At 38.1% G+C, this 26,581-nt stretch overlaps 1 protein-coding gene across 3 annotated transcripts; it reads left to right on the top strand.

Annotated features, from left to right (window-relative positions):
• Positions 1-3,294: 3,294 nt before the first annotated feature.
• On the top strand, positions 3,295-18,338 carry LOC306887176 (uncharacterized protein). Of its 3 annotated transcripts, none has more exons than XM_079444735.1 (15): positions 3,295-3,675; positions 5,032-5,187; positions 9,342-9,398; positions 9,610-9,665; positions 10,247-10,313; positions 10,752-10,877; positions 11,932-12,110; positions 12,441-12,584; positions 12,716-13,020; positions 14,174-14,312; positions 14,804-15,235; positions 15,391-15,504; positions 15,885-16,022; positions 16,163-16,217; positions 16,382-18,338. In XM_079444735.1, exons 2-15 carry the CDS (start codon positions 5,133-5,135, stop codon positions 16,804-16,806), a joined length of 2,292 nt encoding a protein of 763 aa, XP_079300861.1. In that variant the 5' UTR covers positions 3,295-3,675; positions 5,032-5,132; the 3' UTR covers positions 16,807-18,338. The 3 variants fall into 3 exon arrangements, with proteins under 3 accessions (XP_079300861.1, XP_079300862.1, XP_079300863.1); XM_079444736.1 differs by having other exon boundaries at positions 12,444-12,584; XM_079444737.1 differs by having other exon boundaries at positions 3,387-3,675; positions 12,380-12,584.
• Positions 18,339-26,581: the final 8,243 nt, after the last annotated feature.

Genomic DNA, 26,581 nt, shown 5'->3' on the forward strand with positions numbered 1-26,581 from the left:
AGATATTTTGTAAATTTCCTACAGTAAATATATCAAAACTTTATTTTTTATTAGTAATATGCATTGCTAAGAACTTCATTTGGACAACTTTAAAGGCGATTTTCTCAATATTTTTTTTTTTTTTTTTTTGCACCCTCAGATTTTCAAATAGTTGTATCTTGGCTAAATATTGTCCTAACAAACCATACCTGAATAGAAAGGTTATTTAAGCAGCTTTCAGATGATGTATAAATCTCAATTGACCCTTATGACTGGCTTTGTGGTCCAGAGTCACATATAGGCTTAAAATATGTAGACTGTGTAAGTCATATATTCATTCAATGTTATGCTGTTTTACAATGCATGACTGAATGAAATGCTCAATATTACTGGTTCATATATTAATGCGAATACAGTTTTAGAGTTTTGTAAAGCTTTGCCTGCTTTAACCTTACAAGCTGTGCTAGACGGGGGTGTCTGTGTATGTCTGAGTGACAGCTCAGATGTGCTCAGAGGGTCACTGTTCCATTTGGCAGCATCAAGGAGAGTGGCTCCTACAATCAAGCTGACAGCAGGTGTCTATAAGTGTTGAGTGTGAATGTGTGTGTTTGTTTATGTGTGAGCGAGAAAGAGAAACAGTAAGAAATGTAGGAGACGTGGTCTTTTCTGTGAGACTATGTGCTTGTCTCATTTACGGTTGGTACTTGCCATTACGTGCAAAATAATCGGTCTCAGTGTAAACCTGCAACAGTCTCTTGAAATGAATTCTCAGGCAGTATAATGTGGAAGAATTCCCAGATAATAAAATTTTGGACATAAGGTAGATGATTTGTTGGCAAGGAGAGGCTTGCTTTAGTGTGGCTATGAAATGCTTCAGGAAGGGTGTTTTTATGGATGTATTCTGAGATGTAGATGGTTTCTAAGGCATGATGGGTTAGGAGCTCTGCAGTTGAGTGTTATTTAGCATAGCAGTGGCGAGAAAAGCTGCATGATTGGATGAGCGGTCTGAATGACCTGCCGTAGATGGAGATGGTTAGCGGTTCAAGCACAGAGACTTCCGGAACTGTGATGTGGGAACTGAATGAGGAGTGTGAGCATTTTTGTAGGAAAGCACAATATAGGACAGAACCTAGCATTGTTGTTGTTACTAATGTATGCCACCAGAGGGAACACTCACTCCAAGTTATGCATGGCTTCATCAACCTGAAGTCAATCAATGGAAACGTTTACAGTAATTAACCTTCCAACATTTAGAGTTGTCCATTTTCAGTACAGTGGTCCTCAACTGATGGGTCACAGCTCATAAATGGGTCACACAATAAGTTGGCCTGATGAATGCAATTTATAAAAGGCAACTATATGATAATGTATACAGTTAGCTTGGTGACATTGCTAATGCTAATACAATATTTGACCCATTTTCTAAAATACCATTCAGCCTAAGTCATGTAAATAGTGCTGTGGATTGTTAGTAGATGTAAATGTTAATTGATTTTTAAGCAGTATTTGATGCCCATTGTTTAAAAAATTAAATAAATAAAGGTGCTGAAGTGAAACCTGCTGAGAACCATTGACCCATTTGCACAATTTAAAAAAAATGAATTTTTTGTGTTTGTTGCCTTTATTAGGACAGAACAGTAATATAGACCGAAAGTAAAGTGAGAGGTGGGATCGAGAAACGTCTGCAAGCCGGGACTCGAACTCGGGACAGCACTATATGTCTGCGCATTGCCCACGTGACTTTTGGCGCCGACTGCACTGCTTTTGTAAAGTTTAATATTCATTCAACGTAGATTAACGGAATAGTTTTGACAAGATTAGCAATTTTAACCTATTTTCTGCACATGAATGTATATTGCCTGAAGAATGCCATGAGATGAAATAGAGGCTCCCACCTTGTGTGCACAGATATTTGTCATTTTGACATTCTTTCTTGCATCTATCAAAGCCAATGAGACACATGGCGTCATTAGAATGTATAGAATGTGTTGTTTCAGTTAAGCTTCTCATGCTGTGACACAAAATGACACAAGCTAATTGAGGTGAGTAGGGAGGGATGACAAGAGAGAGACAAAAATGGACAGTAACAGGTGCTAATCATAGAGGGATTCCCGAAAGGGGGGCTCAATGGAAGCAAGGGTGATTACATCACTTTTCCCCCAATAGCACCTCATGGCATAAATTGCATGTGCATAACACACAATAAGGGGATACATTTTTTCAATGCTGTCATTCACAGCCTTCATGCTCATAATGGTTCCTATAGTTATGTTCAGTTGCAAGGTTGAGACAATTCAAATGACTAACACAGGCTTTACCAGCTGCTCAGTGCTGCCATGATCAGAATCCAACTTCCTGTGTCTCTCTTATACCTCTTCCTGTCTGTCTCAGCCATGTTGTTGTGCACTTAACTTGTATCTTTTGTTTTGGACTGTTTTGCCTTTTTTCCCTCTCTCTTGTATCGCTCTCTCGCTCGCTGGCTGTCTCTGACCTGCTGATACAGCAGCACACACCAACCTGTCTGTCAAAGCCACCAAACAGGTGGTGCAGTACTGATCTCCCTTTCCCAACCCCCTCCTCTCCCCCGGCCCCCCGTCTCTTACTCATAGACAAATATATTTGCACGTTTGTGGATTTAAATTTAATTTATTGGCTACCATGACATGTTTTATATCATATGATTCATTATAGATAAATGTAGAGAACTTTTAGAGGACATTTAAATGGAGAGTTCACTCAAAAATTTTAATTGTATCATTATTTACTCACTGTCATGTTGTTCCAACCCTGTTGGAACATATTTTGAAGTACACTGGGGTCCAAACAACACTGGATCCCATTGATTTTCATATGAACAAAAAGCACATTTTTATAAAATATGCGGAAAATCATAAAGATTTGCAATGACATGAGAGTGAGTAAATGATAGAATAAAATGTTTTGGCTTAACTGTCCCTTTAAGACCTCATGTCTGCATCCCTGCCAACAATATATATTTATTTTTTCATGAATACATAGGATATATATATTTTCTCTGTGCTAATGCATTCCTCAACACAATTCAAAACAACTTTGCAATAAATAAAAACTTCATAAAAATAAAATAAAAAATTAAAATTGAAGGCAGTGAAATACAGTTCCTTTCTGCCCGTTCCTTTCAGATCCAGCAGCGTTTTTGTAGCTTTTTTTTTGTCACCAGCTTTTACAATCTTCTTCAGGTACCTGTGGGGGAAGGTCTGGCCTTGTCACCCCTGAGAGAGACAGAAGAGATAGGGGACACTGCAAGTTACACACCCAGTAGTGTCACCCCCCAATGAATCTATCAGCAAATGTGTGTGCGTGTGTGTGAGGGTTCTGAGGGGGCAGGGTGCTCTTTTGATAGCCCAACACAGTTGGCTCAACTCCTCGGTGTGGGGGTAGAGAGAGAGAGAACGAGGTGTACAGGGTGAATTCTGCGTGGAAGAAAAGAGGAAGAAACAGAGGGCCCTTTTCTCCCTAGATTCACCTGTGGAATGGAATGAACAAACAGGCGAAAAAGAAGCTAAGGAACAACCCTGTCATTGAGCATTGCTTCGGTTTAACGTGCATCAAGTTCTGCCCTCGTTCTCCACCTCAATCACAAGAATCTCTCTCTCTCTCCACTTTAATCTCTGTTCAACGCCACTCTGACAAAACTCGGGGGAGTTCAGTCTGACTGTGAGTATTCATTTCCATTCATCCTATTGTGTTTATACATTTATCTGTGAATATATATGTTCTTTTGTGAAGGCATCTGGGTGCTTATGTCTGTGAAGATTCTGACACTAGAAGTTTTTGTGATCTTCATCTAAGGCCAATTTGTTGCTTGTACAGTGAAAAAAATTTGAAGTACTTGAAATCCAGCTCTAGGGCACATAAATAAAACAAATTATTTCTGTAACTCAAGCCTCTGTACATACACCCACTCTCGTCTGCTCCAACAGGCTACTTTATCCTTGGGTAGTTGAGCAAAAATCTCTCCTTCTGGAATAGTTTAAAAAGATAGTTCATTCAAAAATGAAAACTCTATCATTATTTACTCACCCTCATGTCATTTCAAACCTGTATGACTTACTTTCTTCTGTGGAACACAAAAAGAAAAATGTTATTTTTAATGTACTAGTCACTATTTCTTTTATTAAATAGAATATTGTTTCAAGATTTAAAGGGAAAGTAAACCCAAAAATGAAAATTGTCATCATTTACTCACCATCATGTCATTCTTTTGTTGATCTTTGCAATGCAAATAGATATTTTTAATGAAACCTGAGAGATTTATGGCCCTCCATTGTCGATTTTTCCATTCCACTTCAAGAAGCTCATAAAAGCATTGTCAAAGTAATCCTTATGAATCAGATGAACCAAAGTCTTGTGCAAATGGGATGACATGAGGGAGAATTTAAATTTTTGCGTGAACTAACCCTTTAAAGCTTCAAAAAAGGATTTGAAAGCTCTATAGAAGTGTTGCATATGTCTTCTAAAGCCGTGTGATAGCTTTGTTTGTGGAACAGACCAAAATAGACCATTATTCAATCCACTGAGATGTTTAACTCTGATTCATGACAACTCATTATGAATTAATCTGGCTCAAAATAATCATTTGTTTACAAATCTGTACTTCTCTCATAAACGTGCCACGGACTACTAGGGTGGACATTATTTTCTTGAGTTACGACTTCAAAAATGTTCTTTTTCTTACATAAACTGCAAAAATCATATGGCTTCAGAAGGCTTGGAAAACAGTGGGCAAGGGCCACTTGTATGGTTCTTCTGCTTCCTGAATGAAGCTTGAAAGCTCTAGTCACTATTTATTGCATATAGGAAGAAGGAAATCTGTTGTGTTTTATTAAGCGATGCTGTTTACTGCCTCTTAGAATAGCAGAATAGCGTTAGCTTCTGATTCCTCCTGTTTCTGTCAGTCATACACAGACTACACCAGTTGCTTGTGTTCCTGTGTTTTTCCCTCGCTGTCTTGATGGCAACTAGTATACATTCAGGCCTGCTGTGACTCCCCTTTGCTTTCCTTTTCTTCAGGGAGAGGAAAGGGCATAAGAAATCATCATAAGTATCTGCCCTGCAGGAGGAAGACGTATCTTTAAAGCCCCCACCCCTTCTTCCCCTGCTGTCTCTCCATTATGACCTTGCTGGCATCTGAGAGGTCACTGCTCATCCGCAATAAGTTTCGCTCAGGTAAGAACAAAGGAAGGATCACAAGGCTGTATTCAAGCTGGTTTTGAAAGCCCACATGTGTAGCTGTCTGTCCGCTCTGGTTGGTGATGTGAGTTCTGATGATGCTCCTAGTGGCTGTTTTGATGATGGAGTCTGAAAATCTTTGCAGCGTTGGAAACCTAGGTGAATGTAGCTGGTCTTACCGTCAGCTGGCATAAGACGAGGGTTGGCTTGTTTGAATATTAATAATAAAAGTGATCTATAGATGAAATGCAGCTTTATGTAACTAAAAACTGTCACAATCAGTGTTGGGTATAATGCAAGTTGAATACATAATCAGATAATTTTTTAACGTAAAAGTAACGCATAACTTTTAAATTTACAAGAAAATATCTGAGTTACTTTTTCAATTGAGCTCATGACCAATTCCTACGTATTTTACGAGGTGGCTAATTGGTACAACCTCACTCAAATGATTTAGTACGATTTGTCTAAACGCCAGTGACGGGTAGGTTTAGGGGCGGGGTTAGGTGTAGGTCATTCGTACAAATTCATACGAATTGGCGACTCGTAAAATACGTACAAATTGGCAAAAATCGCATGAATTTGTACAAGTGAGGTCGTACGAATTCGTATGAATTAGCCACCTCATAAAATATGTACAAATTGGGCTGGTAATGCAAGTTACTTTTATATTCCCAATTAGTCACTGACACCTCTCCTGTCCCTGTGTTGAGAGAATTTGGGAGGTACAGATGCCGAGGCACTTGTTTCAAGCTTATTAATATCACTTTTTGTGTGAAAGGGCCTGCGCAGTTGCCAAAAATATAACTTTTAGATTTTTTGTTGTTAAAAATAAGCAAGCCCAGGTCAGTTGACAAAAAGTAAGGCAAAAGTAACTTAATGCATTACTGTCCATAAACGTTATTAAGTAATGCAATTAGTTACTTTAGAACCGCAATATTGTAATGCATTATTTTAAAAGAAACTTTACCCAACACACCTTCAAAGACTTTCACACAACACTTTCAAGCAATCATTCAGTGTATCTTGACAAACCTTCATATTCCTTATAACAATATACTCGCTGCATTTAAATGAATTTCAGTTAATTATCATTGGAATTTAAAAGTATTCTCAAATGAATTCTGAGTGGCTGATATGGACCTCCAAATTTTACCAACCAACCAATCTTCATGAGGTTCCACGATCTCTCATACTTTCCCATATTGTACAAATGTGGCCAGCAGTACGGTCCTCCCTGAAGGACATGTGGACAGTGGACAGATTGTCTTTGTTGGTTCCCATCTGTGGTTGGAACCCCTTCAAAAGCGCTGCCCTCTCTTCTTGGGTTCCCTATTTACATCCTGCTGGAAAGATTCTCAGACAAATGTCCAGCAGCACTCTTTGGTAATGACAAGACTCTGTCGTCAAAAATGCATTGAATTGATACTTTTTAAACAGTTTAGCTAGTATTCAAAAAAGAGACTGTCATTTTTAAAAGGAAGATCACATCCATGGACTGCAAGGAAATTGTAATCCAATCAAAACCTCGTTCTGCTCTGGTACTGACCCTTAAATCAGCTGTGACTTTGGATAGGTTGTGTTGTGAGAGAGAGAGATGGCTGCCTGTCTGACAAATCAATGGTGTAAACAAAGAGTAAATGAATAAAACAGAATTTGGAAAACAATGTAACTTTTAAGATTGCTAACAAAATTTAAATGTCATTTATTTCATTTGGGCTTTAAATGAGTCTTAATTGCCTTAATTCATGAACATAAACAAAACTTAAGTAATTTGGAAATGTTTTATTTAAAGTGTGAGGATGAACATAGGGTAATTTGTCTATATTTATATTTATAAATCTATGTTTATGAGAATGACATGTAAATGATTACATATCTAAGAATAATGTATTTTTTCATTATTTGTTTACAGGCTACCAGGCGATTGATTGTAGTTTTTCATCATGTGTTGATTTTTTTGCAAGATATAATGTATCGGCTGTGGAGGGGTCTTGTATTATTCTGAAGAGATTAATATGTAATTATGTTATAATGATCAGCATTTTACAAGAATACAGAATTCTTAGAAAATCAATAGACAATATATATACAAAAAGATATACCGAAATCTTACCCTCTGTTGTTTTCATTTCTAAACGCTGAAGCTTGTTTTAAAAATTAGATTGAATTTTAAATTATATTTGATTGTTCCTTTTTTAATATCACACGTAAAATGTTCCTACAAATCTGAAAGATGTCAGTGAAATAGCTGTGCTGAGAAATAATCCTGGTCTCTGTGGTAGCCTTATTGCAGATTTTAGTTTTTTCTATCTTTCAGGATTAAATGAAAAACCTAATTGTAACACAATAAAATAAATACTTAAAAAAACACAAAAAGAAACACACAAAAAAAACACACAGATATTATTCATGTTGTGAATCCAAAAGGCAAGCTGTAAAAATGAATAGTCAAAAACATTTCAAAGACGTCAGTGATAATGTAAAACAAATGCATAAATTAGAAAAAGGGTACAAAACCATATCCAAGTGTCTGGATGTCTCAGGGGACACTTTTGGCTCAATTATCAGGAAGTGGAGGCTTCAATACACCACCCAGACTCTGTCTAGAAAAGGTCAACCTCTAAACTTTCTGCACAAACAAGAAGGATACTTAGAGAAGCCACAGAGAAGCCAGCAATTGCTTTGAAAGAGTTCAGTAGCTGAGAACGGAGTAAAATTGCACCAGTCTACCTCAACAGGGGTTCTGCTTAATGCAAAGAAATACTGCAAAAGGAACTGCTGAAAGATGCCAGGATAGTACATACTTACCCCAAATTACATATTAATGCTCTCATTTCTGCCCACAATAGCTTTACTCAATATCAAAATGCTGGTATCAAATATGCAGTTAATGGTTTGAGTGAAAAGTTGAACTTCAGAATGATTTAGTATTTGGTTTGTTCTTCTTGCTTTTAGAAAGCAACTCTAAAATGAACTCCAGCATAATTTGAGAATGATCCAAGAGCATCTTGAGCTTCGGAAGAACATCTGACCATCTGTGCATTGTGCGCAAAGGACTTCACATAATCAGCATCATAATATGTACAATATTTCTTAGTAATTTGACACAATAACTTTTCTTTGTTGTACATGTTTGGATTATAGGTTGCATGTGTTGGACATTTTCCTAGATTATACAGTGAATTTAGAAAACATTAGGATATTTCTGGGAATATGATTCATCATGAGGGAAGTAACATGAGATGTGGTAGCAATAAAAAGTTTCAAGCATTGTCCAGAATAGTACAGAACAGCAAGGGATATAAGAAATAAAAAACTAATTTAATTGAAAAGTTTAAATATACATCAGGTTGTTTTTATGAAGTATTGATTTTTAGCCATTTCTGATAGTGATATAACAGGTGGTACAGTAAGTAGAATATCGTAAAACTTGAACTATCATTATGCATCTATGCCATTATGTTATCAGAGCACAGTTATTGTCATTACTATAAATTGCCTTGACACTCAGTGAATTTTTAGTCCCAGTATTCTAACCTGATTTGGCTTGATGCCACTCAGCATGTCATTCTTTTCCAGAGTAAAGTCAAATCAGGAAGAATTTACTTAGCACGTCTGACAGCGAGAGAGGGAGTGAAAGACAGAGAACGAGGGAGCGAGAGCAAGCAAGAGAGCAGGACAGCTGGATGGGGGATGGGAAGGTGACAGAAATAGACATTCAGAGGGATAAATAGTTACCCCCCCCCTTCCTCTCACGTCCACTCTCAGATCTCAAAACTCAGCACAGAGGTGCATTATGGAACAAGTCAAAATACCTCATGACTCCTCCCACTTCACCTGCTGGTTCAAGCATGTGTTTGTTTGTGAAGAAGTGTAGAACTTCTTTTATAAGTGCCACAAACAGTGTAAGTTTGCAGTGACTAATTCATATCTAACTCATTTATGATCATCCGAGTGGTGTAATTTACTTGTAATATACTGGGCCTACAGTCATAATTTAAGCTATATGATTCACAGAGAAAATCTGCACTTTCCTTAAGGTGGGAAACTCAGGCTTGAGAGTTTTCTGCAATACAAAGACTGTATTTTTAATAAAGTATTGAAAATATTGTTTTCATTGCATAATAATACATATACCATTTTTTCAGTTCTGCAGTTGCGAATACAGAACCGCAGACAGCAGAATGAACTTATTGCAGAGTCTGGTGAGTCTGTGTGTGTGTTTATTTTGATTGTGCTTAGCCACAGGAAGTCTATGAAATTTCCCTTTATGGGGCAGGAAAATCATATTATATTTGATTCACACGTTTCAAACCAGCTGGATTGCTCTCTTTATGCATTTCAACTCTACATATTAGCTTTATAACAGCTTGTCTCCTCCTTTTTGTTTTTTCTCCCATTCTCTGTTCTTTATAGGTACAAAGGCCTCTGTCCCTGATAAAATTGGGGAGAAAGAAGCCAGCAGTGGTTTGGTGAGCCATTGTTTATCTGTGTCTGTGGAGAAATCGTAAAATATAGAGCTAGCAGCAACCAAAACTAAAATAAACGTCTCCTTGAAACAGTTAATTAATTTGAGGGAGAAGTTCCAAACTAAAACATACTACGGTTGGATCTAATAGCTTCCTCGCTTGACACCCTCCAGGAACAGTATGTGTGTGCCTTTGGTTTACATGAAAACAGACTGACGTGAAACAGGTTGCCAGTGTAGATAAGCAAACTACTCACTGATGCCAAAACAGTCTGATAACTGACACGAGTTGGTCTTCAATGTTTGTAATTACATGTCTAGTTACTGTCGCAAACTATTAGTATTAGCCGTGAAACACTGTTAGCACAGTTAATTATGTTTAGTAAGACAGTAAACAGCAGCTGCTTCAAGATAATTACTGTCAGGAGGGAAAAAATGTAGTCTTACAGGAGAATAATACCATCCAATTGTATTTTCAACAGCTTCACCTTTGTGCTATCTTTCAGTAACATTTGGAGAAATAAAGATTTGCAGTTTTGTTGATATTTGCTGATGTTGATTTGACTGGGCTGTTTCTCAATGCAGCGTCAGACTGAAGATGGTGCCTCTCAGAAGTCGCCCCCTAGTGGTCTGACTGCTCAAACTGCACCAGGTGATGCATCATCTATGCCCATTGAGAGTTTGCCAATATAGTTCCTCACCGTCAGTCATAAATGAATATCCCAATACCAGTACTGAACCGAGCTGTAACCTTAAACCTGGAATGAGCAGTTTGTCCATTAGCCATTCACACATTCATCAAACAGCTTTTTGTGTTTGCAAGTCATTCATTTGAAGGTTCTTCAGCACTTATGTACCTATTATCAGTAGCTTTCTGAATGTCTGAATTGGATTACTCCAACAACAAATTATTTTGTGAAAAATCGTTCATATCTGTCTTTAAAATATTCCTCCTCTTCTCCTCTCTTATTATAAAGCAGAGCAATTGATCTGCCATTCACGTTCCCCATCTTTCTCTATTCATTTTGTTCTCTCTATGATTCTCATTTCTTGTTCTCACTTTCTCTTTCTGTATGTCTCTCGCTCACAGACAGGAGTTATAGCAGAGCTCACAGGCAAAAGAAGGCCCGTCTGGCTGAGGATCTGAGTGAGAAAATCCAGAGTCAGACTGGACCACTTGAACTCTTGCAGAGGCATATTCTGCCTGTAGAGAACAGTGAGTCCTTGAAAATAACTGAAAACAATGCCTCACAAACTCAGCATAAACTCAAGCTAAATATTTTATATAATAAACAAACAGACACACACACACACACACACGCACGCACATACAAACACTCTCTTATAGTGTTATATGCTTTTTTTTATATATATATGTAGGGTTATATAAATTCTTGTAATTGTAACATGGTTAACATGTTAGTACAGTTGCTTTTTAAAGACAGAAAACTAAATGTTCATAGAATTTACACAGTTATTGGGTTCAGCAATTTATGTGACAGTGACATTGTGAATATGTGCATATGCAGTAAGACACCAGACAGAGGTAAATGAACAGTAACACAGTCACAGTATATAAAACATACAAAAACAAAAAGTTGAATAATTCAGAGTAAAGGCTAAGGTTAATCAGTTAGCGATATGCTAAGCTTGTATGCTAAGTGGTTAGTTTGTAAACATAAGCTAATTAAAATAAAAATAAAATTTTACAGTTTATAGCTTTGGGTTATATGTAACATAATTTAAAAGACATTAATGGTCATAGTGACACAGTTCAGATGGCACACATCATAAAGCGATGTTGTAGAAATTCTAATCATGCAATAAATAAAAGATCAATTAAAAGTTTTTTTCATTCCTATAGGCAGGCTTGATTAAATGGGAAGACGCTTCATTTTATTCATGATATTGTCTTTGATCAGAACCAGTCAACTCAGAAGTCTCCAAATATATGTATATTTAAATTTTTGGGTGAACTATACCTTTAACACTTAATTATATTCGCTGGAGCTGATAGCCTTGTCAGCAGTGTTCTGGCATGCAGTGTGGTTGTGTTTTGGGTGCCCAAGTTCGAATCCCGCCTTGTGAACATTTCCAATTCCGTCCCCTCTCTTCCTCCCACTTTACTTAGGAACTTATAAATTAACAATTCTCACAAGGTATCGATGTGTAAACAAACCTTATATTACACATTTCCACATATAACAGCATTTAACTTATACAGAAAACTGTTCTGAAAAGCTCACGATTCTCCATTTCCTTTGCCTCAGCTGCTTCATTGCCATCAGATGTCTTTGAAGATGACAACTCCTCTTCTGCCTCTGCATCTCCCGAGCAACTCGGGATGCACCAATCTCCTGGCTTATCATCATCACCTGGGCAAGGAGGTGACCAATCGCTGAGTGATGCGTCATCTGTTGCTACGCCCATCAGCCCAAACAGTGTACAGGTATAAGAGGCATAAAACACCTACACAATATTAGACTAAATCAGTTGACCGTGTACTTTTTGCCTTGGATCATTTTCTTCAGTTTAAAAGAGTAGTCAGCAATTTTGTGAACAATGTGGCACTATCAAAATATTTCTCTGTTTATATAAGCATTGCATTGCTACAAGCCAAACATAGCAGCACTGGGTCAGTCAATGATATGAGATTGAGTACCATCTGTTTCGTGCTACAAGTGGGGCAGAAATTACACATTACACCTTTACATTCAGGTTAAAAAGCTGGAAAAGGGTTGCTTCGAATTTTCACCGCTATCAACTCATCTTTTCAAAGCAGTGTAGATTGGCATTGCTCCCGGCAACCGAGGGGATCAGCCAACCAATGGCCATGACAGTAACGGGGTCAAACTCCATATCAACAACTGGGAGACCCAAAGGGATGTACATGCCCTCCCAGACACCACCACTGCTGCCAAAGGTACGCACTCACACAGAGATGTGAATAAATGATTCCTTGCCCCATTTCATTCCTCATTATTTCTCTCATCCACTTGCTCATGTCATTTTTCCAAATTATACTGCTCACATTCTCTCTTTGTATGCCTCAAGACAGCACAGCTTTCAGCTCCATCTTCTCATTCCATTTTGGGCGGGTCCTTAACTTCATCCCGCCCTCCGCGACCACGAAAGCCTCGTGATTCAAAACCTAAAATGAGGAAGCTGAAATATCATCAGTACATTCCCCCAGATCAAAGGACTGGGACTGGAAGCGGAGCCGGAAGTGCTTCACAAAAGAATAATAGCGGTCAGGCTCCGCCCACTGATTCCTCTTACTCCCACCTGTTGCAACAACAGCAGGTGTTCTTACAACTACAAATTCTTAACCAGCAACAACAGCTCCCTGTGACAAACAGGTAAACCTTCAAACAAAGCACTAATGAAGTAACCATGATTTGTACAACTAAGTCTGGGTTCACGTGTACAATTTTCTTTACACGGGTTTTCAGATATTATCACATTGACATCTTAAGTAAAAGCCATGGCAACATCATTATTTTATTTCACATTGTATGATGGAAGGAAGGGGTATCCTTCTCAGTTGATCCCTCTTGGTACCCTAGATGAGTGCCCACTTAATAGTTGGTGCCCATGGTACTGTGTACAATAAACATTGCAGTCAAGAGCACTTTTGACAGTTCAACAGCAGTCGCAACTATTATTGGAGGCAGAGATTTATCACAAAAGTTTACATGGCTGTCAGTGAATGTCACACAAATGGTGCGATTACACTACACAACATCAGAACAGATTTTAAAATATCACTTGCCAATTTTGCAAATGGCTACAGAAAAAAAAAATCTAGGCATCACACACTAAAATCTGAAGATTACACAGGTTGTTCTAACCACAACAACCTCACATTAAAACACATGCCTTCCCATTGCTAGTAGATGCATAACAGATGAGATGTAAACAAACATGGATGTAGAGAAGCTGCCTGCCGTAGTTGATGGTGCAACTCTGTACTCTGGGTTAAGAAAAATACAAGCCAAGCTCATTTGGATGGCCTCAATAGACTGCAATAGGAGTTGGAGGTCAGTGCTATTAAAAGTCTTTCTCAGGAGCCTTTTCTTAATAACACTCCAACATGTTTAATATCCACTGACTAGATGGCATCATAGTCTGATGGTAAAATATTAGAATCTGTAACCATCATACACAATGTGAAATGAACTCCCAACACTTGAACTCCCAAAATCTCCTGGTTCTAATGCGAGGCAACTAGCACAGACTTACCTCAGCTGCAAATCAAGGCAAAAGTCAGGGCTAAAGTTGTGTAGTGTAATCCAGTCCTGTGTGATGAAAGACTGATGGTTTTACAAAATGATGATAAATCTTTTGCGTTAATGAAATTTATCCCAGACAGCAAAATCATAGCTAAAATCGTACAGTGCACACCTGGCTTTAGAAATGCTCCTCTGTGTTCTGAATGGTAAAAATCTATTTAGAGATAGTGTTATCCCAAAAGACTAATTTATATAATCATATTATACATCCAAACAATAGTGAGAACCATCTGAAGATTTCTGGAACTACACCTCAAAGTTCCCCTCAATCTGGAACACCATCAACAAACCCCTCTACTCCTGATACAAGTCCCATCCACCAGGCAGAGTTACTGCCCTTAAACCTTGATGACTTAACGGTAAAAATCTCATTAAGATGACTCACTCTAGATCAGGGGTGTCCAATTCTACTCTTGGAGGTTTACTTTCCTTCAGACTTCAATTCCAACACACCTGCCTGTTATTTTTAAGTAGGCTACATCCAAAAGTTTAGGCAACTTGTTGGCTTAGCTGGCCTATCAGGCAGTGACTTTGCAAGCAGCTTTTGCATGTGAAGATACCTCCTAAAACTGAAAACATTTCAGAATGTCAATAAATTGTATTCAGATGTGCCTTTTTGCCTTCCTACCTCCTTACTTTTCAGCTCTCAGACACAACCATAATCCTGAACACCTTGATTACCTAGTTCAAGTGTGTTTGATTATGATTAGGGTAGGAGCTTAACTCTGCAGGACAGTGGCATTCCAGGAGTAGGTTTGGACACCCTTGCTTAGGATTATCTGGTTTTCATAAACTATTTGTAGGAACAAGATTTGTACAGAATATTTAATTCATTTCTTCTCCTTCTCAGGTGTCAGTTCTTCGGCAGCAGTTGCGGAAACGTGGACTCCCAGTTTCTGGCACTAAGCCTGCACTATTAGAGAGACTCCGTCCTTTCCAGATGCCTCGTCCCCCATTAACACCTGCGTCGCTTTGCCAGCTAGGGGCCACGCTAGAGCCCTCCCACCCTGCCAGCCTCAACCGAATCCCTCCCAGCTTAGATCCCTCCGCCAACCCTGCACCAATGTACATCAACCATTCAGGTTTAGTAGAGCAAAGCCTAGGTAGTGATAGTTACCTCAATTCTCCTTCTTCTGCTGGCTCCAGCCCCACCTTACATAGATCCTCCCCTCCAATACCCACTACGTGGAGGCCAGGCCAGGCAGTAGATGAACTTAGTGTGGAGCTGGAAATGAGAGAGAGGATGAGGAGCAGACCAAGAGAAGGAGCAAAGGACACTCAGGTGTGTTTGAATACTTGACTAAGTGGTGAATTATTTGGAATTTGTAGCATTTCCTAATATTGACACTTTTTATTCTCTTTATTTGTGGTGGATATATTTAGTTACAAGTACTTTTAGCATTTAATGTACTATTTCATTCCTTCTGTTTTCTCCAGCTGTGTGAAAGTTCCCTTCATCCGTTCCTGCAACAGGACACAGGATGCACCAGAGGGAAACCAGACACAGGTGGACAGGAACTGCTCTTTACGTACTGCGCTGGTGATGGAAAAGTATGTACATTGAGTAGTAAGATAGAGTGGGGACATAGTACTACATTATTAAATTGCTGTATCAAGGTATCTTATTGTTCAAGAAACTACGGGTGATATTAGACCATCCTGTTGAAAAAAAAACCCACATGCATATGCTGGTTGGGTATGTTTGAGCTGGTACTTAGTTGGTCATGAGCTGGTTTCAGCTGGTTTAAACCAGTTCATGGCCAACTAAGGAGCAGCTTAAACAGCTCAAACCAGCAGCCATGCTTCAAAACATATCTAACCAGCTCATGCAGTTTTTTTCAACAGGGCAAATACAACAACTGATATATATATATATTCACCATTTAACATCATACAAGAAAGTAATTCTTTGTATTTATCCCTAATATTAGGCGAACTGCTGCCAGCTTTGTGATGTGATTGGTCAAGACTTCGATTTGCCCATGCAAATCACTGCCAGTCCAGCACAAGCATCACCCACTGTCCGGAGTGTGGAAGAGGAACTACAGGAGGCCATTCAAAGAGTGCAGGTGAGTGTTTTTGAGTTTGTGTGCTGTCTGCTTTCTAACAATTACCTATGTTATGCAGCTATTGATGTATTGATTGCTGTTCATCAACAATGAGCACTGAGCGTTCAACTTCCTGTCCATTCTTTCTTTCACCATGTAAGATGGACCCTAGACAATCCATAGATGACATTTTGGATGAGACTATTGGTTGTTCAGGTGAGTGAAATTTGACAAGTGGCGGTTGAAGCTTTTTAGGACAGAGGAAGCAAATATATTGCTTACCAATGGCAAAAAATTTACTTCTCGCAGTTTGCAAATAGGTTATATCCGATTAACAAAACACCACGAATTCACCATAATATCATGTCTTTATCTTTCAGATAACTCTTCACTGATCACAGACATCCAGTCAGCCACTACTGTCCTTTTAGGCTCTTCCCCTGCCCCACAGCCTGACCAATCACAGCCCACCAAGCGCCAAAAAGACGACAACTTCCTGTCCTCTCCTCTGTGCTCTTCGCTTCTTTTAGAGCTTCCCCCCTCACCTAACAACGCTCCAACCCTCAGTTCAACCCCAGCTCCCCTTCCTCCTCCCCCCATCTGCACCACTCCACCATCCAGCTCACTGTCCAGAAAAAGAAGGTCAGAGGTTCCTGCTTTTGACCCCGCTGATTGGCTGGAGTCCTTGACCTCTGGCCTGCAACCGCTCACGCCCCTTGCCGCCCCATTTCTAGAGAGCGATTTTGGCCTTGACTCAGACCTGAACGTCAACAGAGTCCTCGACCTGATGGTGGAGCAATGGTGAGGAAGGGGGCGTAGTGTGTGTCTGTATGTGCGTATGGCTAATTGGATGCATGATTGGAAATTAACCACCTTTCAAAACGTGTACCCTCGAGAGAAGACCCCCCTCATCCTTTCATTCGTTCCTGTGTTTTTGCATCCATTCATCTCTGTCAACTGATGTGACCAAACAGATCTGACTGGTGTTGACTGCTAACCTCTACTCCACGCAATGTCGAGAGAAAGAGGGAAATGGAAAAAGAGATATGCTTTGGTAACTCATACAGAAAGATCCACAAAGAGCATGTGCACATACGCCACACTTTCACGATGACTTGTATTTTTATAAAAGCTTAAAAAGTGAAAAAAGAATATATTATACAAAAAAGTGGGCTTCCCCATTGATTTGCCTCTTGCTTCAGTGCCAGACAAACTGTCGGCATGTGGCAAGTGTGTGGAGCAGCGGGAGCTTCAAACAATCTGTGTGTATTTGCAGGGAAGCGTATGCGCTCCCTGTATGTGTGAGCACGCTTCTCTTGGCTGCTTTATCTGCGTGTGTGTGTTTGTGTTGGCGCATACACGCTTGCCAGCATGTTCTGTATCTACAATTTCAATGCACCATAAATGAGGTGCCTAAAGCATTCAAATGCACTTGTTTCTGTTTATACTTGTGTACATTTTTCCATTTAGTATCGATAGTTATGTTATGCTTTGTCTGGACTAGTGCATCATGGGACTGATATTCACCCAAAAGCATTGGCCCAACAACAGATCCTCTGAAGATTTTTGGCCAGAATAACTCATGCTACCTTTAGGCACCAATATAGTACAAAATAATGCTGGTCTGAGGCCAGTACGCACCTTCAGTGGGATTGAAACCACAAATTAGGTTGGGACCTTAGGAGAAAATGTGTTTTAAAAAAGCCTAACGTAATTAAATCCGAAAATCTAAAGGCTTTTGAGCTGATTGATCAGCCTTCCCAGAAAACACTGTGTAAAGTTAAAGAAGTCATCTTTCAACCGCTACTCTTTAAATTTTCTTAATGGGACCCATATAACATCATCTACCATTGTTGTTTACAGACATTTGACCTTTTGACTGGCCATTGCTTTTATGCATTTCTCTGGACAACGCAGTACATTACTCCGTGCAATATGCTTCCAAGAAAGGGCACAGGAAAACAACACATTTAAATGTCCAAAGAAAGTGAAACATGAACTCTTCATTGTGTCCCAGTCTTATATGTAAAAGTGTATGTGTAAAAAAGGACAATGTGTTTGATAATCAAATATATTGCCCTGAGTTCAGTATGCAGACAGGTGCTGGAGAATCGCAGCATTTGTGCAGCTGGACTTTGTTCTCAAATGAGGTTTTTTTATGTAACCCTACAAATCATAGCTATTGTTTCTAAGCCACATGACCAACCAAAAAACAAACATATTAAGTATTTGATCTGATATATTTATTGAGTAATTTATTAAAACTCTGTCAACTATCCATGTGCAAGTCATATAGTAAACTTAAAATAGTGTAATTAAAGTCTTAATTGATTTCCCACCTGTGTCTGTTTCATTGTTTGTTTGTTTTTAAACAGCAAAAGCATTTAAAAGGGATAGTTCACCCCAAAATGAAAATTGTGTCATTAATTACTCACCCTTATGTCATTCTAAACTCAAAAAACTTTCATTCATATTTGGAACACAAATTAAGATATTTGTGATGCAACTGACGCATTCCAAGGCCCAGAAAGGTTGTAAGGACATCATTAAAATAGTCCATGTGACATCAGTGGTTCAGCTGTGATTTTATGAAGCTACGAGAATACTTTTTGTGCACAAAGAATGGCTCACTGCATCAGCAGCAACACATGCATGTGTTGTGGTATTCTTCTGAACACAAGGTGAAGAAATTGTCGTTATTTTTTTCTTTGTATACAATAAGTATTCTCGTAGCTTCAAAATTACAGTTGATCCACTGATGTCACATGGACTATTTGAACAATTTCTGGGCCTTGAACATATCAGTTGCGTTGCTTTATGGAGGTTCAGAAAGCTCTCGGATTTCATCAAAAATATCTTAATTTGCGTTTCGAAGATGAACAAAGGCCTTATGCATTTGAAACGACATGAGGGTGAGTAATTAATGACAGAATTTTCATTTTTGGATGAACTAGCCCTTTAAGATATCTGATGAACTCAGTTCTAACAGAAATTCTGTAAGTCTTATTATTAAATATCTTTGGCAAATTTACTATATCTTTTATGAAATTACTCTAAGCAGTCATTGTGATCACAGAGCTTTCATTTTATTTTAAACGTCCCTTAGGCTGCCTCAGTGAATCATTTCACTGCCCATAATGTTCCTGTAGTGTGGTGTCAGCAATAAAGTCCTATTACACAGTTTCAGTCTAGCCGCCTTTGCTCATGCTAGAAATGGGTTGAGCGTCTGTGAAGTTCATTTAATTTCCAACATTTCAAGTCTACATTTGTAGATAGTTAGAACTTAGCAGGAGCTTGATTGCTTTTCTGTCTAGATCATGGTTAGTGTTAAACTACACTGTAAATCATCTGAGCAGAGACGGCTTTTGAAGATCCTGGTTGGGAAAAATGAAACATACAACAGGCAACCCTTTTGAAAAACCCTTCACATAGATTTGAAACACACTTCACACCAATCATATTAATTCACACCAACTGATTAACTATTCAGTGATCCTAATAAATATGGTTTTCACAACCATGCATTATTCATGGGTGTTACCTTTCACAAAGCAGAATTTCAGCTTCTCTGTGCTTTAATTACTTGAATTTGTTAATTAGATCGCTCAGAATGTTTGACACGGGGTGTGAGCTCACTAACACAACGTGACAAATTCAATATACATCTTGATCAAAGAAAATATGTCAAATTGTTGGCAGCTTATAAGAAGCATTGACTGATAATATTATGATTTAGTATAGGTAGAAATATGTCCTCTTTTGGTAGGATTTAATATGTATTACTTTGCAGCATATTCATTTTGAAAAAATTATAGTTTTATATTCTATTACATAGCTTTCTGGAATACTTGAATTTGTTTGGTCATTTGTAGCATTGAGTTGTCAGATTTTTCTGTATACTATTGATAACTCTTTTCATACCACACAGTGCCAAAATGGTTTCTATAGCTATCAACTGAAGTAAAAATGCAATATTAATTACGGGATAAACAGGGTTTCACAAATGATAACCATTTAGCTGTTTAACTGTCCTGTGGTGAAAATAGAGTAAATAGATTTAGTGTTTGACCTCTTGGTAGATTTATTTTTCTTTTGTGACAGACTATTTTCTTTAGCAGAATCTAAAGATCTAAATCTTTCTTTAGGACTAGAAGTAAGATCATTTCAAATAAAGTCATGATTTCATATTCATTGGTAGTAGCAATAATGGGCATTACACCTTAAAAACTACTGATACTCATGTCTGATATGTGTGTCTGTAATAATGACTTTACAAACGAGTGTTGAAAGAGAGGGCTTTTCTTCAAATTTCACAGCATGGAAACACCTCTTGCAGTTACCAACAAATTCAGTCTGACATACTCAGGCAAATTAAGATGAATAGCGTAGTACAGGGATTTTTTGTTTGAGCTGCATTTGAAAAGTAGGAGCTTCAGAGAGATGAAAGGTTCTTAAACACGTGAACTGTGCAAAACGAAGATAACCATCAAACAAGCAGCCTAATCCAACATAAATCAAGCATGCATTCAGCCGTCTCCATACTGCAGGCCTCGCTCGAGCCAATCAAGTGATTTAACGCTCTGCTCACGTGAGGTATGTAACGAGTTTCCGAATAATGACTTCTGCTGTCACGGATAACCAGCTTTCTTCCTTGGTGCTGATTTTTACTCACGCTTCATGGAAATTAACCGCTAAAAGGGACATTTCATGTGTAAAGCAGCCAAGTAGTCGTGGGGTCTGTGTGCGTGTTTTGTATCTTCGTTCTTACTCCGCCGGGACCCGCTGTGGGTGATTAGATCACTGGAAGAAGGTCAGGTTAGTTCGATTGCACACAACCAACCCTGATCAAACCCCCTCGGGTGCACGAGCGGAAGGAGCGTTTAATTGCTTAGATTTGGAGCAACAGAGCTTGATCAGACACTTGTAGCATGGTTTCCAGGGGTCCAGTAAAGTACAACAGGGATCCATGGAATGTTATTTAAAACAAATAGAAATGTAATAATATATACACTAGCTGGCAGTCCAATGTTTGGAATATATATATTTTTTTAAACAAGTCTCTCGCACAACGGCTGCATTTATTTGATCATAGCTCCTGCAGAAATTATTCTAATATGCTAATTTGGTGCTCAAGAAACATTTCTTATTATGCTTTTTCTTATTTTCAACAATAATAACAAGAAAGTTTTCTTGTACAGCATATCAGCATATTAAATTGATTTCTGAAGGATCATGTGACACTGAAGTAATGGCTGCTGAAAACTATTAGCAAATTATATGACGTATATCTATCCAATCAATCAATCACATGACATCAGTTCAGTGCATTTAGGCATGTAGACATGGTCAAGATGATCTGCTGAAATTCAAATCGAGCATCAGAATGGGGGTTTAAGTGAAGAGGACTTAAGTGATGTTTAATGTGGCATGGTTTTTTGTGCGAGACGGCTGGTCTGAGTATTTCAGGATCTGCAGACCTACAGGGATTTTTATGCGCAACCATCTCTACGGATTAAAGAGAATGGTTCGAAAATATCCAGTGAGCAGCAGTTCTGTGGGCGAAAATGCCTTGTTGATGCCAGAGGTCAGAGGAGAATGGCCAGACTCGTTTGAGCTGAGAGAAAGGCAACAGTAACTCAAATAACCACTCCTAAAAATGAAGTATGTAGAAGAGCATTTCTGAAAGCACAACCTTGCAGCAGATGGGCTACAGCAGCAGAACACCACACCGGGTGCAACTCTTGTCAATAAGAATAGAAAACTGAGGCTACAATTCGTATGGGCTCACGACAAAAGATTCTGAAAAGGTTGGATGGTCTGACAATTCTTGATTTCTACTGAGACATTCAGGTGGTAGGGTAAGAATTTGACATAAATAACATGAAACCATGAATCCATCCTTTTTTGAATGAATGGTTCAGGTTGGTGGTGGTGTAATGATGTGGGGGATATTTTTTTGCTACACTTTTTGCTCTTTAGTACCAACTGAAAATCATTTAAATGTCACAGCCTACCTCAGCATTGTTGCTAATCATCTCCATCCCTTTATGACCACAGTGTACCATCTTGTGATGGCAGGATCCTCATTTTTCAGCACCATTCTGAATCTATCAAGACAAAAGAGGGTTCAACCTGGTACTAGTAAGTTCTACATAATAAAGTGTCCTGTAAGTACTAAATAATGAATATATACAGTATATATATATGCAATATTTTCAACCAATAATGGAAAACCTTTTGTGTGCTTTGGGCATTAATTTACACAACAATTGCGTTTTAGGGCCTGAAACTGCAAGTTTTTAAAAATGGGTTTCAAAGAGCAAGTTTTTGAATTATACTGTTATCAAATCTGTGCAAACTATGAAAACATGAATTTGTGAAAATGGTGATATCACATGCATGCATATTACATGTTCAGTCTATACGTATCTGCACAGGTGCGTAGTGTTAGTAATTGTGTGCAGGCACGTAGTTTAAGTGGCACTGAAAAAAAATGTGCTAAATGGCACTACAATTGGTTAATTGGCTTGGGAACCACTTTAAGTGCTATATAGCACCTATCTTTAAAGTATGCAGCACCTTTGTCAAATAGAGCTATGTAGAACCTTAAGAGGAACCCCAGTCTCCTCCTTAGATTTTAGATATGTTACTTCACTCTCAGATTTTGTTATGAATAGGAATTTACTACAGTGGAAAAAGATGTTTTGGATCACTTTTATGCTTTGCTGAAGTTAAAAATTATTGTGTGGAATACTTCCTTATAAGGGAACTACACTGTGTTTTAATGTTTTTTAATCCTTTCCCCAACTAAACCAACCAAAAGAGAGTTATACAGGGGCTTAACAGGTTCTATATACGGTAGTGGTACTATATAGCACCTTAACCACCCCAAAGAACCACTGAAGAACCAATTTGTGTGTGTGTGTGTGTGTATTGGCATGGCATGCAAAATACAGTGTTTTTAGCCATTTTCACTGCTCCATGTGAACGGGGATCATTTTGACAACATTGATGTCTATACGTGAAGCTTAAAAGATAAACGCAACAAAAAAAGGCAAAGGAAAAACCTTTCAGTTTTTAGTACATTGTTGTCGTGTAAATGAACCCTTAGTGAGACTCATCCAGTAAACACAAAAGCTGTGAGTAAGCTTTATCAATCAATCATCCACTCAATCTCTGATTATGTTTGTGTGTGTGTGAGAGAGAGAGAAAGAGAGAGAGAGTGAGAAACCATGAAGAGCTCATGATCCATGCTGCCTGCCTGAGCTTTTATCAATCCCTTTAGATTCTCTTACCTTGATCGATCATCATTTTTACAACTTCAGTCGTATTCACTCCATTACACACTGAAGACAGACCACACATCAGTACTATGTGAGAGCCCTGCTGGGAACTGGAGACATTTATATATTGCTCAGCGGTCTAGTGTGATTTTGATGATATTTTTGTTACAACTTTGCCATTATTAGATTTAAAATAAGTTAAGATATTTTTTTAAATGAAGAGGAGATACAGGGGGGGGGGGGGGGGTTACTTCAATGCCTCCCAAGAGCAGGACAGTCTACGTACCCCTTTATTACTGAGCAGTTAATTAAAATGTTAAATCAAAGAATGTCAGTGTGCATAGAAAAAAACACTTCTATAATATGATTTTCTCAAATATCGCATTGAGCATGTCCAAATTGAGGCCAACCTCCTCTTTCTATATGAAACTGCGGTAAAAATGCTTCTGTTTTTGGAAAGGGTTATCAAATTATGAATACCCAGGCTGTGTTCCAGGACATAAATAGACACTTTTATATATTCAAGAGCTCATCATGCATGTATTATGTAAATGAAAGTTGCCATCTGATCTGCCAGCACCTCGCATTACTGCCATATTCAGAGAAAGTGCAATAATGGTTAATTGTTGTGTTAAACAGCAATTGTTTTCAACTGTCCACGGGCTATGTTTGGTTTTGCTGCATCTCCATCTTTCCCTAATGGTCAATAGTCTCAGACAGTCCATTTATGAATCAACCACTAAAGATGAAAGAATTGATGGGTTAGTTATAATAACCAATTAGAACAGTGCTGGAAAACCCAAAGCAATTACACTCTTAATCAGCTGCTCTCGCTGATCCTCAGTTCCTCTCAGGTTGATGAGTCATCAGCACCATTGTAAAGAAGAGGCCCATAGGGGAATGAGCTGCCCTGACCTCCTCTGACACTGATAAACACACACGGGCAGACTGGAGACTGGTTCAAAACATTTAGTTTCTGCGTCTTTAACTCCGTCGTCTGTAAGAAGTCTGCTATAAAATATCTTAGAAATTTACTATACTTTGGATGGAATGTGTTTCAATAAAATGATTTGTCAAATGCATTTAATATAAATGTTAAATGTAAATCTAATACTTTTTTACATTCATTTATTGTAGTAATAATTATGTCTGGTGCTAAATAATTGCCAAAACCCCTACCCCAATCCTCCAAATTTCATTCAAACATTTTATTGATATATGGTAAACGTACAGGAGACATTTTGATTCCAAATTCCTTTTTTTTTTTTTTTCGAAAGAAGAATGCTCACCAAGGCAGCATTTTCAAAAAATATAGTAAAACAGTAACATTGTAAGAAAAATGTTTTAGTTATTCAAATTGTAATAATATTTCTCAATATAAATATTGTACTGTTTTGATCAAATAAACTCATTCTTAAATATTTTTATATATTTTAAAATGTAATTTTTTTTATGATTACAATGTTTGAAAAAACTGTTTATTTGAAATAAAAAATATATTTTTTAAATAAATATAACATTTTACTGTCATTTCTGCCATTGCAGAAAAAAAAAGTATTACTATTTCTTTAAAAAATATATAGCAAATAAACAAGAAAACCTATTGATTCAGATTTTGTCATCAACAGCCACTGATATCATCGCAAATGAAATGATAAAACATTCATAATTACCTAAAAATGAGTTTTTAACTTGTAAATCCTTTATATTTTTACAGTGTCAAACAGACTCTGCTGTCACTTCAGAAGGATGGCAATAATGTGAAATTAGTTCACCCCTGTAGTTCATTTTTAATTGGTACAACAGTAGAGATGTACATGAACAAGCAATAGAAATAAAATACTGTTAATGATTACAATTTACAATGTCACTAGTATACTGTTATTAACACAGTGGCTGGATGACTTATGATTCAAATGACAGAAACCCACATGCTGTCAAAATACCAGGAAATGGAGCACCTTGTACTTGTTCCTTTGAAAAACTAAAAACACATAGGCTATATGTCATTATTGGCCAGCAAGCAGTATCAAGCCCAACCCAGCCTCTCACTTTTCACTTTCATCACCCAAGTCTCCAGGTTCAAACAAATGTATTATAGTCAGTTAGTGATCAATTATATGAGATTTATTTCACACATTCTAAAATGCATTCTAGAATAAGCTTATAGGGATCATACTTAACTCATTTAAATGAGCTCATTGTGACTATTCTTGTTGGCTATGTTGTTATATAGCCATTTGTCATGTAAATTGGATCTCCAAATATAGTTTGCTTTTTATATTCCACACCATTTATGCCGAGGTGTAAGTAAACGATGCCGTGGAACCTACAATATATCCATAAGAAATCCATAACCTACAATATATCCATTCATACATTGGAGTGACATTGAATCTGCAAAGAAGTGAGAGTAGAATTACCTACAAGTGGTTACAGCTGTGGGACAGCAGGATGCACCTGACCCGTCCTTCCCACTTTCACTTTGTCCTTTTTTTGTCTTAAGCACAGTGAACATATGAGTCAACATATGAAGCAGACACACGCATAAGAGCCGTGTGTCAGTGTTTGAGCGTTAGCTGAGTAGAAACACATTGCGGTGGATCTGTTGTCCCTGCTGGATGCCTGTTTGAACAGGTGGAACCGTGGGGGCCAAATGAACCCAGAGAAAATGATTACATAATGACCGACACATCATTACCTTACATATGTCAACACCGCCAAGCATACAAGGTCAATGCAGCTTTGAATCTCTCCTTCTGTCCATCTGATCAGTTCCATTCAGCACGGGTTGTTGTATTTCAATTGTTGTATTTCGGTTTCAATTGAAATGTTCTGATCCACAGTCAAGGACTTAACGCTTAGTTAAGCGCAGTCATGTTTAATATGATTACGCTTTTTTAAGCTCTGAAATGATGTAATGGATGGTGTTTGAATGCAACAAAGTGCAGCAGAGACGGGGTATGAATTTGTAGGTCAGACGGAGAGGAAAGGAGGGATAGAGTCGAGAGAAGAGGTATAAAAGACTCTTTAGAGTAGAGAGGGGAGGAGAGAAAGCGAGAGGGTTCTCTAAGTCTCAGGAGCTGTGCCTCTTGAGTTAGTGATTATAAGCTCTTTCAGTATGTAGATAACAATCTGAACAGCATGGCGGGAGTGAGAGAGAGAGAGTAATTACAACCTCATTTAAACAAGGGAATCTGAGATTAGGGTCAAGAGCCCTATCACACTACATCATGGATACAACTCTGCCACTTCATCTCTCCCTTTGTCTTTTCTGTCAGTTTTTTCCTTCTCGCC

The sequence above is a fragment of the Barbus barbus genome (genome assembly GCF_936440315.1).
Source record: "Barbus barbus genome assembly, chromosome: 21".
In the NCBI taxonomy this organism is placed as follows: domain Eukaryota; kingdom Metazoa; phylum Chordata; class Actinopteri; order Cypriniformes; family Cyprinidae; genus Barbus; species Barbus barbus.

What these genes read in the sequence shown, in the direction of transcription:
- LOC306887176 (XM_079444735.1), top strand. Translation starts at nt 5,133, where the DNA reads ATGACCTTGCTGGCATCTGAGAGGTCACTGCTCATCCGCAATAAGTTT. An exon ending in AAGAAGCCAGCAGTGGTTTG is followed by an intron (nt 9,666 to 10,246) that starts GTGAGCCATTGT and finishes TTCTCAATGCAG; the next exon opens with CGTCAGACTGAAGATGGTGC. An exon ending in CACCACCACTGCTGCCAAAG is followed by an intron (nt 12,585 to 12,715) that starts GTACGCACTCAC and finishes GTATGCCTCAAG; the next exon opens with ACAGCACAGCTTTCAGCTCC.